This window comes from Chroicocephalus ridibundus, chromosome 2 (assembly GCF_963924245.1).
Source record: "Chroicocephalus ridibundus chromosome 2, bChrRid1.1, whole genome shotgun sequence".
NCBI lineage: Eukaryota > Metazoa > Chordata > Aves > Charadriiformes > Laridae > Chroicocephalus > Chroicocephalus ridibundus.
This window is the reverse complement of record NC_086285.1, coordinates 1,489,800-1,510,085: the sequence shown is the minus strand read 5'-3', so window position 1 is coordinate 1,510,085 and position 20,286 is coordinate 1,489,800. Positions and strand designations below refer to the sequence as shown.

At 50.3% G+C, this 20,286-nt stretch overlaps 1 protein-coding gene across 1 annotated transcript in view; it reads right to left on the bottom strand.

Annotated features, from left to right (window-relative positions):
• SETD2 (SET domain containing 2, histone lysine methyltransferase) overlaps window positions 1-20,286 on the bottom strand; it is a 75,059-nt gene that overhangs the window by 49,595 nt on the left and 5,178 nt on the right. The window contains exons 2-3 of the mRNA XM_063324198.1: window positions 9,474-9,489; window positions 1,057-5,498 (exon numbers count right to left, since the gene is read on the bottom strand). Coding sequence (XP_063180268.1) covers window positions 1,057-5,498; window positions 9,474-9,489 — 4,458 coding nt within the window. The remainder of the gene's footprint in view (window positions 1-1,056; window positions 5,499-9,473; window positions 9,490-20,286) is intronic.

Sequence of the window (20,286 nt, the reverse complement as noted above, 5' to 3'; positions counted from 1 at the left end):
GCAGGTAACCAAAGCCTTTGGAAACACATTTTTGTTGTCCAAAACCTTTCCCACACCCAGACGGATTTCCCTGTGCCTCCGGAGAGGGAGCGAGCTGGCATTTGGGGACGCTTAAGAGACAAGAACTGGCAAGCCCAGAGGTGATGCTGCTTTATGGCTCTGGGCTTTAATGCAGCATCACCCCAAGTTCAGATGAACGGTGGACAATAGAGAAGAAGACAAAAAGCTTGGAAAAAATGTAATTGCTCATACAAAGTACCACGGGCACAAGAATAACATGTTTGCTCAGTGCTGATGCCAGTAATCCCACTTGTGCAAGTCCCGCCTCACACCCAAATCAACACTAGACCCAAACAAACCCCATCCCCGGAGGGGTTCAAGGCCAGGTTGGACGGGGCTTGGAGCAACCTGGGCTGGTGGGAGGTGTCCCTGCCCAGGGCAGGGGGTGGCACTGGGGGGGCTTCAAGGTCCCTTCCATCCTAAACCATTCTGTGATTCTATGATCCCTCCCCCTCCCTCCAAATCAACACTAGACAACGGGGATGCTGCAAGATGACTGAGAAAAGCGTATAAATAAATCATCCTCCCCCCACAGCCTCCCGTCTTCCACCTCTTCTCATCACTGGGGCCCGTCTGGGCCCAATCTGGTTTTTCTGTTCAGAAGAGACCCAGGGCGGGGTTAGACAGTTGTCCAATATCATCTCCTCTACGAGCGGCTTTGCCAGACATAGGGAATGGGAGACATTGGCCCAGGTTGCCCAGAGAAGCTGTGGCTGCCCCATCCCTGGAGGGGTTCAAGGCCAGGTTGGACGGGGCTTGGAGCAACCCAGGCTGGTGGGAGGTTAGGCAGCCTCAGACCACAGCAGGGGTTGGAATTAGGTGGTCTTCAAGGTCCCTTCCATCCTAAACCTATTCTATGATCCCTTCCCCTCCCTCCAATTTATGCCAATTTGGCCATAACAAAAGCTATCACAGAACCAAATGGAAGTTAAAATCTACAATTCCCATAGCTAAGGGAAAAAAGAAGGGTAAAAAAAAAAATAAAAAATCAGTTACCTTTCTGTCAGGTACACATTCTCCTCAATAAGGTCAAAGTAACAGGGCATCTTTCCTTGCTTGGCGAACTCCTTCCAGCGCTGGGGGTCTCGGAAGTCATCCATGATACACAACCGACCCACCATGGAGGAGTCCTGCGGCGCCGTCTCCACCTGCTCTCCCTCCAGTTTCACCTTCTTCTTCTCCCTCGAGTCCACGTCGCTCTCAGAGTCGCTCTCCAACTCCGGGCGTCTTTTTTTTGGTGGGCCTCGTTCTTTCGCATCGTTTTTTTCCAAAACCTTCACCTCCTCCTTCTTCTCCCCCCCAGGCACCGGCTCCTTGGTCGAATTGCTGCTGATCTCGTGTGCCTGCACCGAGCCTTTTTCCTTCTGCCCGGGCACCTGGCATTTACTCGAGGGGCTGGGAAAACGAGGTTTGCAGTCATCATCCCAACGGTCTTCCTCTTCGTATTCCTCGTGATCCTCCGTTAGAGAATCCGGTACTTGCCCTTGAATTCGTTCATAACTAACTGCAGAAGGTCGGCTAGCAGACCTCGCATCCCAATAACCATTGCCTTGCCAGTAACTCTGAGAGCCGCCGTACGCTCCCGAGCCCGGCTGGTAAACGTAGCCCGAGTAGACCCCGAAGCTGCTATCTGGCTGCTGGTAGGTGCTACTGGGCTTCTCCGGCTGGGAAAAGTCCCAGCCCAAACCACCCAGATCCTCCGTCGTATGAAAACCATCCAGCCTGGAGAATTCTCCGAGGCCAGACTGGTTAAGCCCACCCTTCCCTTGCCTACTGTCTGGCTTGGAAGAGCTCATCTGGTGTCGGGATTTATCGGCGCTTTCGAAACTCTCCGGCAGACAAAAAGGCTGCTCGTCTTGTCGGCCGATGGGTCTACCAATGGCCATCAGCTCCTTCAACGTTATCCTCTCATCCGGGTTGGGTTTGCCGTGGGAGTCTGCCATCAGGTCTGCCTGACTCGTACTGTCAACTCCATCGCTCTGAGGCTGGCAAGGATCCGGCCGCAGCTCCTCCATCTCCTTCCTGCTGAGCTCGGTAGAAGTTGCTGGACTCTTCTCCATCCCTCTAGGAGAACATCTGCTCTCTACTTGTGGCCCACTTTTACTCGCCATATTCTCCACCCTCTCTTCATAATAAGGTCTACTGGACTCGGGTCGCTCGTCGTCCCAGTGGTCGGAGAAGCGCCGGTTGCCCTGGCTGCTCCGTGAGGAGCCGGGGCTGCTCTCCTCCATCGTTATGGTGGAGTTCTTCGGTACAACCACAACAGACTGGAGCCGTTTCCGTGGCGCACCGTCATCGGAATCTGAGTCCTCCGTGTCACTGTCTTCACTTCCCCCCTCACTGTCGCTCTCCCCCGTGTCGGAGTAATCGTCGTGGCCAGCAGGAACAAATTCGGCAGCGTTGCCGCTGCTGTCGCACGTCGGGGCTTGAGTTACCGTCTCCGTTTCTTCTGCAGTGACAATCACATCGCAAGAGGGAAACAAGGCGTCTGGAAAAGCCGAAGCCACCAAGGGCTCGTTTCCCTCCTCCTTCTCAGCCAATACACTGGGACACCGAACTCTCGAATCATCCGTCCCAACTCCCTCGGTGGAAACAGCACTTTCTTCCACGACCTCTCTGCCACGGTGCTCCAGCGGCACTTCCGAATAGTACGAATGTTCATCTTTGAACGACGGCTTGCCTTTTGCCAAACCAAGATCAATGTGCTGAGCGTCCAACTCGAGCATCTCTTCGGCTTCCGAATGCGGCAGCAGCTCCTGGCGCCCATCTGGCGGTGGCACGTCCCATTTGGAAGAGACGCTTTCTTCCGGCACGGGATGGTCCGACCTGAGCCTTGGGGAACAGCCATCCTGGGAGGGATCCTGGCTTGAGCTCTCCACCGCCAGGCTAATTTTCTGGGAAGGATGTCCATGCTCATCGTCACAGACAGACTTTGAGTGGAGCTCCTCCGCGCTCTCATAATCGCACGTAACAGTCTGCGGCTCTACCTGCACGTCTAGGAAAGTCTCAGATGTAACTTTTAAATCTGCTGGTTCCGCTTCGATTTCGACTTCCGAATGGTACAAAGCAGGGTCGGCATCGTCTGAAACGTAGCAAAAAAGCGGTTCTTTGGTTTTGTCGCACGGAGTTGCCTCATCATCCAGCTTCTTAAGTACGGTTTTAGTATGATCTACATTCACGACGGGCAAAGCGATGGCTTCCCCTTGCTGCTGTGGGACCGGAGCCTCCGCTGGCCTTAACAGGCTGTTGCACTCGCTGGACTGGACCCGAGAATCGTCCGGCTCTTGCTCCTGAGACGCATACGTGCTCTCAAACCCATTAGATGGCAACGGATACGACGGACTCGTCTTCACGACAGGCGACGCTTCTGAGCGACACAGGCTATCGTCAGAAGACGGGGCGACATCCTCTGTTTTGGAGGCACTGGAAGTTGCCAAACCATCAGCCCTACCCTCCGGGGACCCATTTACACTCAGCTCCACGGGGAAACACGTTCTTAACTGATCGGGCTTTATCTTTAATAAAGTTTCTTGTTCCTTAACACTGTCATGGCATTCATTTCCTGCAAGCTCCTCAGACTTTGAGTTAGCAAAACCCACTTTCGATTCGTCTGCCTTTTTAAAAGCGGGCAAATCGTTTAACTGATTTAATGGAGAAAGTGTCTTTTCCCTTTCAAATTTTTTCGCAATGGACACCCTGATCTCATTGCTTTTTAGACAAGAGGTCTCTAAATCTAGAGAATTAGAATGCTGTTTTATTTCTTCCATCGATTCTGTACAACAGAAAGAACTCTTAAATTTATCAGGCTTTGGTGCGGGGGTCTTTGAAGGGGTGGACTTATAACGGGAGGAATTCACATTACTGTCGGGCTTAGAATGGGATGTCCCCTTTCGATAGCCAAGCTCATCAAGGGGAGAGCACCTTTTGGTTACTTCACTTTCTGAAGTCCTTTTTGAATCTCTATCTGCTTTCGAAGAAGACCTTCCTCTCCTCTCCACGTCACCATGAGACGACTCGACTTTGCTGTCCCGGTCCGACTTCGAGTAAGAAGTCCTCGAGTCTCTGTAGGAGGAGGAGGAGTGGGACGAGGTACGCCTCGAGTCGCTTGATCTGGAATGTGTCCTCCTGTACTCGTCCTCCGAGTCCGAGCTCTCTCGCGCCCTGCTGTCAGCATATGAACGGGAATATCTCGACCTTTCCCTGTACGGGGAGCTCCGATGGTACCTGCGGTCGGATTCGTAGTAATGCGAACGCTCTGACCTCGAGTAGGAAGAGCTGGTTCGGGAGCCCCGATCCGATCGGGAACGGGAATGAGACCGGCTTCGCCTTCTCTCTCTGTCTGAGCGAGAGCGGGAGGACGCATACCGCGAATCTCTTTCCGATTTTGAATAGCTCGAGTACTTCTCATCCCTGTCCGACTTGGAACGCGAGGAGGACTTCCCCAGGTCGTCACCTCTGAGGGACGTGGAGCTTCTTCTGGGATCTCTCTCCTTTTCCGTACTGGACACCTTCAGCTCATGTGACCGCTGGCTGGAGGAGGTCCTCACCGAATCTTCATCAGACTCGGAGCCCAGCAGCGTGCCGTCAGACTGGGAGAACTTCCTCTTTGACCCCTGCCTCCGGGAGCAGAGGGGAGCACCTTTTGAGCCATCGGAAACCTCATCCTCTTTCCCAATATGGGAATCTTCCTTCTGCGGAGTTATTTCCGTCTGCTCAGGCGTGTTTTGAGTTATGTGTTCTTCTGAACCGCGCGATACCGCACCCTGCTTGATGTCCGGCTCCAAAGCCTGCTTAGGTACCACGTGGCACGGCTCCTTCGAAACGGGGACTTCGACTTCCACGGGCGGCGACAGCAACAGCGTCGACATCAGCGTTACCGGCAGTTGTGGTAAGGCGACCGCTGCAGGAACCGGCATCGATGCTGCCAGCGACGCCGTCGGCGGAGGGGGAGGCGGGGGAGGCGGTGGCGTTGAGGGAAAGTCTGCGGCCAATGCCACCGGTTCCGTTACCGGTGCCACTGCCGGTGCCGGCGGCGGTAGCGTTGCTGCTGGAGCTGGCGGCGGTTTCACCGTGACATTAAGCAAATGTTTTTTAAAATGGATCTTCCCTAATTCTACCTTCGGTTTGGGAGGTGAAGATTCCTCAGCTGCACCAGCGGCATCCCCCAGGTCCATTTTACTTTTGGGGTTAAAGTCAGGCTGAAGGGGTACTGCCGGGGAGTTCTGAGCTTCATTTTGTTTCTCGTTTCCGAGACCAGTCAGAAATCTATTCGGTAACGTCTTCTTGGTTAAACTAAAGCTGAAAGACACCTTCTGTCTTCCTTGCTCCTCAAGGTTAACCTTTGTTTTGGTGCCTTTGGGCAAAAAGCGACTGGAAGCAACGCCTTTGAACACCGGGCCTTTGATAAAACCAGCTTTCTGCACGGTTTCAGGCTTGCCCTGCCGAAGAAAGAGAAGATGAGGTTAGAGGAAATGGTTTTTTGGGGGTTTAACTCTATTCTACAGGAACAGCAAACAATTTTCTTTTACCTGGTGAATTTTTCATGACAATAAAATAGAAATTGATACCCTGGGCTGCAGTCTGGGAGAGCGTAACCGCGCGGCCTCCTGCGCCTGGCGCTCTCTTGAACAAAATCAATTACCCAGTCATTTCCAGTTTGGAGCCAAACCTCCTCTGGGGTTTGGGCTGAGGCTTTTTAATTGACTTATTAATGACCAACCTGAAAGTCCTTTTTTCATTTAATTCTTATTTTTTTTAAAAAGAGAGATAGAGTTCAACATATAAAATGAACTGAAGAGATAGTATCGCTTTATTTGTGCTGCTTCTGTGGTCCCAGGCTACAAAATATCCTGCGTTTTTAAGCTCTAAGTGCGTTTGTTTTCACATCCCAGGAGAACTGCACCTGGATGCGTTTGGTTTCAGCATAAATCAGACTATCAGGAATTACAGCAGCAACTTGGAGCCCCGTCCTTTCTCGCCAACAGCCTTACCTCAGTCTTTAGTAAGTCCTAATAAGTTTCCAGGCTCGGGCGTAAATCAGTATTAACATAACGACCTCCAAGAATTCCCACCAGGGCTCAGTGGCGCATGATGACTCGTGTCACCTCCAAGCCAACGGACACCGTAAAACACCCCACGCGCATCTCACCAGCAGCTCTCTGCTGTCTCCTGCCCAGCACCTCGCGCCTCGCCTCGCAGCGAGGACCGTGCCGCAGCAAACCCGTTCGTTTTTGACGTTAACGAGCTGAAACTCATCTTCTCTAGGACATGAAGAGCTCAGGGATGTCCACAAAGAAAGCCGGTGTGACAGCACTCACAGCTGAACCCTGCCTTTGGAAGAGGAGCATGTCTAGAGCAACAAACTCCTTCAAGACGGGAACCTCTTACCTTACAGGATGTATTTATCCAAGCCCCAAATTAGCAATTTTCGGAGCGTAAATCACCCTCTGTTTACCCATCTTAGCATTTCTCCAACTATTTTAAAGCTCAGGGCTCCTCTGCGCAAACGCGGTGTCGCAGAAGCGCAATCCCTAAAGAGGGAGGTTGCCGACCGCGCCGCAAAGGTGTCGCTGTCGATAGCCTTTATCTCCACAAATCCGAAGCGCATTAGGGCAATTACGTTTTGCGTGACGAGCACAACTCCGACAGAAAGAGTCGTATGAAAACCGTACAGAGCTGGGTTTCACTCCCATTAACTGCTGCGCGAACGCATCCTCGGCGGCAGCGGCGGTTTCCTGCAACCCACTGTGAATTATTACGTATTTTGTTATCCTTTAACTTTTGTAAAACAATGCACGAGCTGCTCGGGCTAAAGGCACCACAGTAAATTATTAAATAAGGCGTCGGTGGAATGGCAACCCCATCCCATTCTATTTGCAGCCTTGGACGTCGCGTATGCAAAAACATCCTTGTTTTTTGACGAAACGCATGGGGTTTTATTGTAGTTGTGAAAAAACACACCACGGTCGCCCCGTGATCAGTCTTGGCCACCCAACCCCAGCACCCCGCACAGGTCCGATCTTCACCAGCAGATGATGAGCTGCATTGTGGAAAAAATGGGTGCGAAAAAGAAAAGGCACTCCTTTTAAATGGGTGTTATTTACACGGGTGCCATTTCACGGATGCTTTTAAACGAGTGCCACGGCTAAAAAGGCACCCAAACAGTGACCTTGAAAATAAGTCCCTGCCCACACAGGGACTGAAACACCTTCCTCTCTCCACGACTGTCTCACAACCATTTTTAGAAAGCTGCGCTTAAAATACTATCCTCGTTTTTAAAATCCACACATCAGAAGTGACCCACAGACTAATATCCAAGTGTATATAAACTAACTCACAGAAGAAGAAAGGACAAAATCAAGTGTCCGGCCCCTTTGGTAGGACTTTCTACGCGCCTTAATGCCACCGAGACCACTCTCCCATAGGATGCTGGGCTCGGCCTCCCGAAAAGCAAGGGTACATCAGGTTTTGGGGTTTGCTGGGTCAATTATCATCCCTATGTGACCAGAAATTCACACCTTTTTACCCCAACCTGTGTATATGCCTTGGCACAAGGGAGGAGTAAGAGAGCAGGTTCCCATCTTCAACCATACTCTTGATGTCTAATGGAAGGAGGTCTTCACAAATCTGAATCCAAATTCTTATCAGAGACTGGATTCATCTATTATACCAATTTTGTATATATATATATTTATATATAAAATATAGTGCGTCAGGGTTCAAGAGTTTTCCTTCCTTCTAGAACTTCCGTGAAATTCTTTTCTGTGCAAAATTCACAGCTACGGAAACGGGCCACTGTTTTGCTCAAAACCTTTCCAACCGCGAGCGCAACAGACACGAAATCCAAGCCCGCGCACGAATAACGGGGTCCGGATACGTCCACCTTTACACCAAACACAGGACCCGAAGGCAAAAAAAGGAGCCGCTAAGCTTCTGTTCCTCCCCTTTTGAGAATCTATTCAGCAGAGGTGACAGATTTCACAACAAATGTTTCACCCTCAAGCGCTCACCCTTCCAGGGATTATTTTTTTGTTTCTTAAATAACACCAAGTTTTAAAAAAAAACAAACAAACATGACTTAAGAGAATTTTGAACATACTCCACAGGTAGCTTTGGAAATTTAATAGGTAGCAATTACTGGCAAAAGCGCTGTAGTAGAAGAGGAGTTTCTCCTTCCTTTAATGTTTTACAGAAAGGGAACGTTCCCCAGAACGCTGCTGTGGGTATTTCGCAGAAAGAAAAAGGCGACAGGAGCTCACTCTGCGTATTCAGCGAGATACGTGATTATTGAAGCTCCTGCAGCTCTCCGTTTGCTTGGAACAGGAGGAGGACACGGGTACGCTCACCAGCACAACCAGATACGGTCCTACAGCATCAAAAATTATTAGCAACAGGCGTTCCTACGCCAGGATGTTATAAACTGCTCCAGTCCCTCCAAGTTTTCTCCTTTCCCCTTATATTCATTGAGCCATATATAGCAAAACTAATTATTTTTTTTTTTCCACAGATTAGGTCCTGAAATAATCATCTTCTCATGGTGCAGAAAGCACCTACCTACAAGGAATGACTCAAGGGCACTGTCGCACTCTGCTGTCGCATCCCTGCGTGTAGATGGTAGAACATGGTTCCCTTCTTTCCTGGATTTAACCACTGAGCTAGAGACACCTCAGGATAACATCAGATTTGAATCATAGACCATAGAACTGTTCGGTTTGGAAGGGACCTTAAAGGCTACCCAGTGCCACCCCTGCCCTGGGCAGGGACACCTCCCACCACACCACGTTGCTCCAAGCCCCGGCCAACCTGCCCTTGAACCCCTCCAGGGATGGGGCAGCCACAGCTTCTCTGGGCAACCTGGGCCAGGGGCTCACCGCCCTCACAGCCAACAATTTCTGCCTCACATCTCATCTAAGTCTCCCCTCTGTCAGTGGAAAACCCTTCCCCCTCGTCCCATGGCTCCCCTCCCTGCTCCAGAGTCCCTCCCCAGCTTTCCTGGAGGGACTGGAAGGTCTCCGCGGAGCCTTCTCTTCTCCAGGCTGAACCCCCCCAGCTCTCTCAGCCTGTCCCCACAGCAGAGGGGCTCCAGCCCTCCCAGCATCTCCGGGGCCTCCTCTGGCCCCGTTCTAACAGCTCCGTGTCCTTCTTGTGCTGAGGACTCCAGAGCTGGAGGCAGGGCTCCAGGTGGGGTCTCCCCAGAGCGGAGCAGAGGGGCAGAATCCCCCCCCTAGCCCTGCTGGCCATACTTCTTTTGATGCAGCCGCAATACAGTCCACACAAGTGGGGTTTAGTCTTGCAGTTTGCGTTACCTGGACCCTGAAGCTCTCTCGACTCGACAAACCCCCAGGTCAAACTAACCAGGTTGGGCCAACGCATGCCTCAGGGGCTACATCAAGAAAGGAATCAGTTTTACTCACCTCATTTTCTTCTTCTCTATTGCAATCCAGCCGAGAAAACATGCAAAAGAAAAGATAAAAAGAAGGTGTAAATATCAGGTAGAAACAAGAAACGTAACGTTAGATCTCTGGCAGTGCAAATGGGACGGACCCGGGGACGCAGAGCGAGGGTAACTCCGACCCTACGAACAATCCTGCTGCAAGAGATGTCCCTACCAATGTCACCCAAGGGTCAGGCAGACACGCCAACCTCCTCCGAAGGGGAGCACGGCAGAGTTTTGAAGCTCAATAATTTGGACACTGAAAAATTCCGCACGGACTTTGACAGAGCAAACCTTTTTCCAGCAAACTGCTGTCTTGGCGTTGTCTTCTGAGGGTCTGCAAACCAGCCAGAACCTTATTTCGACAGACGCTGCGGGCGTAACGCAGATATAAAAGTTTTGAAAATGAGATGTAGGAAGCTGAATTTGGTTTTCTTTTGAATTTAGTATTTTTCTTAGGAGACCGGAAACAGTAAAACCATCTGCCTCTCACCGCCAGAAACTAAAGATACTTAAAAATGTCTTTTTGCTGTGTGACCTGCTATGGATCTGCGGCTCTGGCTATTTACCATGACGCCTAGAACTAATTAATCAGGACTTCGGCAGCTAGCCGCTCGACAACGAACTAATGGGGAGCATCACCTTGATCCCAGCATCACCTTGATCCCAACATCACCAACGCCAATGCTGAGCCAACGGGAAAGCCCAACTTTTCCTCGCTTCCTTATATTCTTCACTCCGATACCACGAGCAAAGCAGATTCTCCTACAAGGAAGGAGAGGGAAGAGGAACGGGACTGCTCTCTCCGTGCTTTGCTCCGTACCTGGGAGAGCTTCAACGAGTTCCTCAGCCCCCAAAAGACAACACAGAAGCAGATGTAAAAGTTTCGGCGGTTACCGAAACGCCTAAACCGAGATGTCAACAGCTCATCCGTCTTCAGCTGTTATTTCCTCTACCAGAAGTCCCAAAGCACCCTCCAGCACTCCAACCTTCACGCTTGCACGCAGAGAAGCTTTTCCCCGTCTACCTTAGAGATACAGGGGAACCTTTCAGCCGGACTTCTGCTCAATTTTATCAGCTTTTCCACCACAATTCGGTGCCGTCGTGGTGAGACGGTGAAAGACTTCTTGCAGAAAAGGTTCAGAGATTTCACTTCAAACACCAGCTAATGGAGAAGTATCAGTTTCTGGGGAAAACAAAAGCCAAAGCTCTCGGTTTCTGCGTAACCCGACGCGGTGACGGCACGGCAGTAACCACCTATTTCCCCATTTAAACCATCAGCAACAGAGAATTAGGAGAAACCTGCTCCGAAGACCTACCACCAGCGGTAACATACTACTGCCTCTACCAAGGCTCACGTCCAACTGAGAAAGCTTATTAATAGGCTATAAATTATTCTTACGGCAGCAAGAGCAGGGCTTGTTTTCGTTGAGGAAACACGAGCCGCAAGTTTAAGCAAGCTGTGGAGTACACGAGGGCATGGATGTGATTTAAGGGGGTTAAGCAAGCCATGAATTCGAAACACCGCTGACGCAGAGGAGGTCAGAAGCCCTCCAAGAACAGCACTTTGACACCAATTAGTGTATAAAAGGAGGTTTCATCTTTAGGATCACAAAAAGTGGAGTTTTAGACTTCCAGGACACCGACGTTGTTGACAATCGGGTATTTTTGAGCGTCAGACGCAAGCGTTGACAAGGGCTGAGAACAGCGCTGAGGTCTAGCCCAGCCAAGACCCAACATGAACGTTGGACTCGATGATCTTAAGGGTCTTTTCCCAACCTCAACGATTCTATGAAGATTTTCAACACGTCCGTAACCAGACGCGTTGTGATACAGCACAGAATAACAACCAACAGACGAAAGCCGATGGTCCTCAACCAAAAAAAAAAAAGAAAGAACCGTCTCTTTATAGACAAGAACACAGATTTAAGTAGCTCTATGGTGCGAGACAGGTAATGAAGTTTAGTATTTGTAATATATATCCTGCAATATATCTGTAATAGGTATATAATAATATATATGCTGTAAGAATAAAGGAAATAATTCCTCTTAGCAATCCGGTTTCGCTCTCGTTGCCGAAACTTTGTATAAAACCAGTATGAAGCTAAAATGCTGGCAAGCGCGCAAAGCAGACGTCTCCAAAACCCAAAAGCTAAGAATAAAAGTTTCCCTTCCAAGAGGGCATGCCTACAAAACAGCAGGAATCGCGGCAGGATCCCGGCCAGCTCCACGTTCAGCATCCTGCCCAAAGCTTGCGGCACCAGATTTCCCGAAGAAGACACCGCCACGGTGGCAGAGGAGCCTCAGCGTCCGCCGCCTGGAAAAGAGTCGCTCCACGAAGGCGGACGGCAAAGCACCGGCACGGCAAGAAAACTGCAATACGCTAAAGAGGAAGAAAAAGCTCGTTGAGATCCTTCACATCCCAGAGAAAATATTGCGGGAGAAAGTGAGCTGCGTTAGGATCTTGGTGCTCCAAAAGCACTCGGGAGGGAGACTCCTCAGCCCTCGGAGGGGAGAAAACTGCTAAAATTCGAGCAGCTTAAAGGGTGGCAAGGGAGAAATCAAAATATCAAAAGGCAGGAAAGAGTTAAGAAGGGACAAAAAAGATGACGTTGCATGAATTAAACTGGCTGTTCAAAATAAAGTATGTACGAACGAAGCAGATGTGACGTTACTGGTAATACCTTGTGTACTCCTAGATGCCTATATGAACAATTTAATTCCTACAGGACGGAGAAGGGATTCTCGGAGCAGCAGTATTCCCTCTCTGCAGAGGTATTTCAGCCAGTTATACGCTCATCCCTCCCGAATTACCCCTCCATCAGCAGCTAAAGCAGCAGCAAATTGTCCCACCTGGCTCCGGGTGCCCTCGCGCCGGTTAATATATTAATTATACCTTAATAAAGGAGGTACCTGCCTCCGGTTATGGATCCCATTCCCATTTACAGCCTCTTCCTTCGCCCCAGATCGAAAAAAAAAAAATATATATACATAAAAATAGATTTCCAAAATTAGTGAACACGCCGTTCTTCGCTCGGAAAACCTATTGCCAAATTCCCCCCACGCTGGGTTTGAAGTTACATAAAATCCCCCCCACACCGACCCCCCCCCGGTAGAAGCCTGAGGAAGGAGCCGGCACGCAGGAGACCCGGCACGACAAGAGCGTACGGGAGCTGGGGATCCATCCAAAGGCACAAGCCGGAGGTTTTCCAGCAGGTTTCCAGCCCCGGAGGTTTAGATCAATCCCGTTTGTTTCCCTCCGGCCGCACCTTGCTCTCTGCAGGTACATAAAAGGAAGACTTAATTAAAATTAGCATTGAATTTGGGCGCTTATTGGCTCGTTTCTGCGACCTTCACCAGGAAGGGCTTGTTAAAACCCAAAATAAAACTCGAAGCAAAACCGAAGACCTCTACAAACAAGTGGTTAATAAATAAATTTTTTAAAAATGCAGGGGAAAAAAACAAAACCAGGGAACTGTACCATCTTTTATTTACCTACAGCAGCCCTATGTAATAGTATTTTTAAAAATAAATAAATAAATAAATAAATAAATAAATAAATAAAAAGAAATCAGTCTGCGCCTAAAGTAGAATTTAAAAGACCAATTTAGCCAGTCTGGGAGTCAGAGCTGATTAATTAAGGAGAAATATTGGTGGGGTAAGAGGCAGACGCGCTCGCACACACCCCACAAACGCGCGACTGAACCCAACACCAACCCGCGGCAGCGACTAAATCCCAAATCCCCGCGACGCACAGAGGAGCTGGCAGCTGCACAAAAGGCTTTTTTAAGGTTATGGATCCACATTTCGACCCAAAATTATTTATATTTTAAATTTATCAGTGGCCTGATAAGGGCATTCTTTTTCCATGTTGTTGTTCCTTCTGCTTTCCCGCTCACGGAAATGTCCCAGGTTTGGCACGGGCATGATAATAAAAAAATAAGGTCGTATTTTAATTCTGAGGTTCCGCAGCTCCGGCATTTCTGAGATGCTTAAAGGAGACACCTCTCCTCTTTAAAGTGTAATCCACATCCTAATCTGAATTATAGGCAGGTTTTGCTTATGCTAAAAAAAACCAAACCAAAAAAAAAAAAAAAGCCTTCAGGCTACTGAAGCCTAAATGAAAAGTGCTGGAAAAGCCTCACCTGCCCTGTGTCCTCTTTTCTTTTTTCTTCTTAAGAGAGAAAAATCTGGAAGCCTAAAGCTCTTCTTATCTAAACATCTGCAAGAGTAACAACCCTGGGGGCCCAGAAAGCCCCCTGGTGAGGAGGCATCAGCACACCTTGCTTTAAATCGATGGGGGTGTTGTGCGGGCATTAGCATAGGTCCATCTGAAAGCCAACCCACCTGGGCAATTACCTTTCTTTTCCAAAGAAAGGCAACAAAATGCAAATCCTCAGCACTCACCCCGAGGAAATCCCAACCTCCAGATTGTTTTGTTTAGCCCAGCTTGGCCAGAGATGTCCCACCCGCCTGGGGGACGTTGATGGACTTCCAGAGCTGCCCATGGATCCACCAGCACCGACCACCGCAACCTTCACCCGCAACGCCGGGGCTGAGCCAACCAGAAGGAAATACCAAGCCCTCGGGTGGAAACTCGCAGTTCCAGCAAGATCCTAAAGCCAAAAAGGAAATATCTCGGCAGATTTGGTGACAGAAAGGGTAAGGTCCGGCCCAGCGCTGGAAGGCGTCACCTCCCGGCTTCTGCCGCCACCGTGCACCACGACGCCATAGATGTTCACTCGCTCCCGCTCTCGTTCCAGCTCCTGCCACCCTCAAACCCCAACGATTTCATAAAATACCTACAGGCCTGAAGTGCTATCGCCTGCTCGGCTTATTAGAAACTTCTAATAAGAGAGACTAGAGATTAAAAAAAAAACAAAACCAAGGACAAACGTGCAACGATCCCTGTGATTTGCTAAAACACGGCGCTAAACGGCAGCGAATTCTTTTGTCGAGTGCTGCGCTTTTAACGCCCAAACGTGTCCCAAAAATACCGCACCGCCAGATAATGTACAACCAGGGGGAAAAAAAAAAAAAAAGAAAAAAAAAGAAAAAAAAAAGCAGGGAAGTTAATAGACAATCCCGCTCCTTCCCCCAAAAAGCCACAGAGAGAGGAAAGGCTAAAGCGCACCCAGGAGTGGCGGGGGGGGGTTGGGAATCACTATCAATCACCTTATTTAAACAGAAGGTTTGAAACCAAGCCAAGGTGGCCAGAAAATGAGGTCAAGGCAAGCTGTGTGCACGTACCTGGCCCCGCAGCACGTCCCCCAGCTCCCGCTCTCCCACCCCCTCCTTCCCCAAACCAGCCTTTGCTGGTTTTACAACCAACGTTCTCCCCGGGTTTGGAGTTTTAAGGTTGGAGCTGGGGAAGAGATGCCATTTCTCCCCGGCTGAAAGAGGAAAGAAGCGAGAGAGAGGACTGAAGACGCCGGGAAAACAAGGAGCGGAACATGGCAGAAAAGAAATATTTCTTGTTTCATTTACAAAAGATAAGGGCCGAGCGACGTCCCGCACGGTCACAAACGAGCCGGAAAGGGATTTTTCTTTTAATATAGATGACTGACGTATGGACCCACCTGTAATCATCGGTGAACGCTCCCCTCCTACTACACCCCCCTCTGAAATGAACTGTACAAATCAAGAAAAAACCCTCTCACGGACCATTTTAATATGGCACGAGGGACATTAAGAAACTCAACTGTTGTAGCTTCCGCTTCAGGCCAACCCAGGGTGGCTGGAGAAGAGCCGCCGGGAGCAGATCCGAGAGGCACAACAACACACTACGGAAAACTCACGGCGCTATAAACTTCTTACTCTGAGCATTTTACACCCCCTTCTCCGCAGCTGGGGAAAATATAGGCTAAAAAAAAAAATATATATATATATATATATGGCATGAGTTAAAATGCCTGTTCTTTGCCAGCTGAAAGCTCCGGCGAAGGGAATTCTGCCCAAACTGGGAATTGAGCCCTGGGTCCGGTGGAACCCGGGCAGACACTTCCCGGGGCACGTCCATCCGCCGGCGACCGGACCCTAAAGAGAAGGGAAAGAAATAAAACGGGGGGGGGGGGGGGGTGCGGAAAAGGATGATTTTTGAAAACAATTTGGTTTTGCTGCTGCTCCTGTTGGGAAGGAAGGAGGGCAGAGAAACGAGACATCGGCAGGAGCATGCGGAAAGCCACAGGTTGAGGGTTTGTTTTGGTTTTTTTTTAGGCTAAAGCTTAATTTATTAACTATTTAGCTATCTGTGCGTTAGTAATCTTAGCGGTTTAGAGAAGCGAGGGTCTTTTGCTTCGGGGAAAAAGAGCCGGTTAAAAAAAAAAAACAAAAAACCCAACAAAAAAACCCACCAACCAATTTCCAGTGGTTTCCAGTCTCCTGCTCCAATAAAAGCATCGCGGGATCCTCTTCATTCCCTAAAACCACCCGGGAATTCCCCAACTCACCGCCGCTAAAGAAGAAGCGAAGTCTGGAGGGGCGACGATGAGATGCCTTGTGCCATGGCGGGGGGGGGCTCAGCCCCAGAGCACCCACACGGGAAGGGACGAGGCCAGGTGGGACGGGGGGGACAGGAGAGCGCCGGTGCCAAAAAGAAAAGGCATAAACCCCCCCCCAACACACACACACACAGAGTTTACCTCCAAACCACGGCTCCCGGCTCAGCGCCTCCGGAGCATCGGTCCCCGCAAAAGTTCTTCCTCCTCTCGGAAAGGGGGGGGGGGGGGTGGGGGGGGGGAAAAAGGAGAGATTTTCAGCTTCCCATCATCAAAATGTAAATGGAGTCGCTTTTCAGGTAATCCCGGCCACAAAAGCACCTCCTTTGGACACCAAACAGCCCCAAAAAGGCGGTGTTTCGCACCTACCAGGTACTCTTTAAACTGCCTTTCCCCCCCCCCCCCCGCCCCCCCACCTGATGCAATTAACTCCCAAAATGCGGGCGAAGGACGAGGCTGGGTTTATCACACACACACCCCCCCGGAACATCAAGCGGGGGAAGATGCGGGATGGCGAGATAAGGCTCCTCTCTCCCCCCCGCCCCCGCCGTGGGGTACCACTCGGTGGGATGGACGGAGGGGGGAGTTGGACAAAAAAAAAAACCCCAAAAAATAAACAACAAAAACCCAAACCCACCCACATTAACCATTTTTAGCAGTTTTACCCATTCAAACCAGGGCGGCTTTTCGGAAGCGGGGGCGAAGGCGAGCTCGTTATTTCCCTCATCATCCTCACCTCACAATTCAAAACGCCGCCTCACAATTTCTCACCCCTCGAAAGGCTGAAATTAAAACCCTCCTTCCCACAGCCGGGGTTAAAAGCTCGGGGTCGGCTCCCACCTCAAGTCACTACGCCAGGGAGCCCCATTCCTCACTTTTTTTAACCTCCCCCCCCCCCCTCCCAATCCCATCTCTATTTATTTCCAGGCTTTTCGGGCATTTTCATACATCTATAACCAGCCTTGGAAGCAGCGAGACCCTGAAGCCGGTTTCAGCGGAGGCACTTCCACGGTACAACCATAAACCAAAGCCATTTCTACCAGGGCGAAACCGCTTTTAGGATTAAATTTGGCTTACGCACCCCGGCTACCCCCACCCGCATGCTCTGGGGATACCGGCCCCACAAGCCAAAATTGCTTGCCACCAGCCAGAAGCAGCCAATGTCTTGTAACACCGCTGCAGATTTGTGCTAAACACAAATTTGTTCAGAAAAAAAAAAAAAAAGAGAGAAAAGCAAGCGCCAGCCTCCTGCAAAACTCCCTCTCGCGTCCGGCGTCCGCTGCCGTAGCCCGGTGGGGACGGTCACCTTTGACGCAGCATCTGCAGGCGCCGCCAGGTTATTCACCGGTAACATTTCCAGGCTTCGAAGGAAAAGGAATTAGTGGAATTAGGAGGAAAAAAAGAAAATTAAAAAAAAACAACCAGCTTTTTTTTTTTTTTTAATTTTCCTCAAATCCCCATCCTGTGCAACCACCGGGCTGCAAAACGGAAAAAAGTTCGGCGCGCGCTGAACTAAACTGCTCTAACGAAGTTAAAAGGTGTTCGCTACCAGGAAAATAATTTCAGTATTTCAATCCGGATGAAAAGCAGGCGGCTACGGCCAGCTTCCGCGCGACGCGAGGCTCCCAGTTCTACCAACACTCCTCTGAAGCGCTCCTCCCCAGCGACAGGGGGAAGCAGAGGAAGGCGAGGAACCTGAAAGCAGCTCCATTTTTTTTAAAATAATAATAATAATAATAATAAAAAAAATATCTAAGCTGACTTACAATCGTTACTACCGGCCGCCAGCACGGGGCTTCACTCTTGGCGGAGAAATGAGCAGCTGGACACGCAGAGACTTTGAGGCTTCATCTGACCTGAGCGATGGCTCTGGGTAATTAGGTCTGTGCGCTAAAAAAGGGGGGACCCCCCCCCCAGGCAGAGGAGAAAGGTAATGCCCCTGCCTCTAGGGCACAAGGTTGGGGGCGGGAAGGACTCGCTCCGCAGGGCCGAGCCCACCGGCTCCCATCTTCTGCCCACCCCACCTCCTCGCCCGCTGTATTTCTGGACCAGGGGGGTTTCTAACCCTCCATCACCTCCTGCACCATCAGCAGCGGGGATCGCCATCCCGCTTCACCTGCTGCATTCTCCTTCCACGGGCGAGCAAATTCCTAAACTGACCTTTTCGAGGCATCACCCAGCCTGCATGACACATCCCCCCCCCCCCCCCCGCCGCCCCCTCCCCTGGCACTGCAGGGCACCTTTGTCTCCTCAAACGCCTGGAAAATAAAGATTTCGCCCCGTTTTGGAGGGCGGGCTGGGCTCGCGGAAATCTACCTGCTGGAAGTCTACCTGCTGGCAGGAGAAGGCGAACGGCACCGGTGGGAGGAGACGGGGAGGTCCCGATGAGCCTGGTGGCACCGGGTGAGGTGGAAACATCTGCGCTGGCCACGCTGGGACGCAGGGGGATGCCACCCGCGTCACCCAGCGTGGAGACGTGTCACCTTCGTGGTCCCCGGCATCCCCTTCTCCCCAAAACAGGCATCAGGCGGGAGCAGCCCCGAGCAGAAGAGGTTCGTGAAAGATGTCCCCTAAAAGCTTCACACGGAGCTAAAAACGTTCCATTTCAGCGGACTTTTTTTACTTTTTTTTTTTTTCATTTTTACTTTACTTTTTTCACCTTGAGCCACCCTACCGAGATCACCTTATAATTCAGACACGCCACGTGCCACCAAACGCTTCCGTAACTCGCCACATTACAAGTCGACCTTCGCAAAACGCCCCGTCCTTACCCTAAACTCGCCCCAGGTTTAAGGAGAAGATGCCTTCCCACCGTCGGGTGGTCCCTAAATCCAGATTTCACAGGGCAGAAACGGCACCTCGCCCCGCGCGCCCCGAAAAAGTGCCGTAAATAAAACGCTGCAACGCCCCAGCCCGGCTTAAGGTGGCCGCTTCAATATAAAATCCTTAACGTATTTATTTCTTAACGTGATTATAGATGAAGTTTAATCTTCTATTACCAAACCTGCCCGGCAGGTTAAGTCGGCGGCAGGAGCCATCTCGGGAGCCGCTCTCAATTCAATAAAAGAAAATAAACCCAAGCTCCCCCCGTTAACACCAACTCCCGGCGAACGGAGAGCTTTAAATCAAATTATTTCAGTGAGATTAAACGCAGTTTAACACGGCGAGAAGAAACGAGAGCTAACGAGGAGAAAACCTGCCCCCGTTGCTGTGGCGATGCTTCAACCCAAGGTGATCCCTCCCAGGCAGGGAAATTATCGCAGGAACGAATAAATCCGACCCCCCCTTCAGCCTCTTTTATACCAGGAATTTGCAATAAAAGTGCAAGTTGGGAATGAGCAGCGTCAAGAAAACTCCAAACGCCACGTTCCGGAGTTTGTTGTTTGGTTGTTGGTTTTTTTTTTTTTCTTCTGTCGGATGTCGATGCTACGGAAGGCTGTAAATGTTAAAAAGAATTATTTTCTGCTAAAAAAGGCCACGCTTTTTCTTTCTGGCTACAAAACCTCCGCTGATGCATTTCAAATAGAGAGGCGAGAGTAGAAGTACAACGTGGAAAGTGTAAAATCTTTGAGGAATGCACGTTTGGGCCTGAAAACGGTCTTTTAAGGTCCAACATCGCTCAGGCTCCAGCTCCTTCCCCAGCCCCAAACCTCCTCAATATTTGGGGTGAAATTCTGACTCCTGACCCACCTTTCTCTCCAATTTCAGGTCCCGCTCCACGTCCCCGGGCTCTCAGGGAGATGCTCTGGGGGGGACGGCAGCCTCCGGGATGGATCCCGAAAGGCTGAGGCTCGCTGGAGAGGGGCTGCTGCAGGGATGGAGCATTTTTATACAGGTTTACCAAAAAAAAAATTAAAAAAAAAAGGGAAAAGTCAGGAAAAAAAGCGACGAAAAAGAAAATAAAGCTTTTTCAGCAAGTGTCCTACCAAACCGGAAAAAAAAAAACAGAGCCGCGCTTTGACTTTCTCAAGACTTTTTCCTCAATGAATCCTACCAGGAAAAGAAGGAAAAAGGAAAACGAAGCGTAGCCCGGGACGCTGTAAAATGGGAACGGCATCACTGCTGCTGCCGGCCCGGCCCGAGCGGCTGCGCAGACGTCGGTGTTGAACCCCCAGCGACGATCCGGGCCTTGGCTCGTCTCGTTAATAAATCTAAATAATCCCCTAAATAATCAAACGTGGCCAGTCTATTAATCGGGACAAAGGTCAAATACACGCGGCAAACACATTGATTTTTTCTTTACGTTTCTACGCCTAGTAAAAACAGGCGTTTATAAACCCCCTCTCCCTCTCTGTC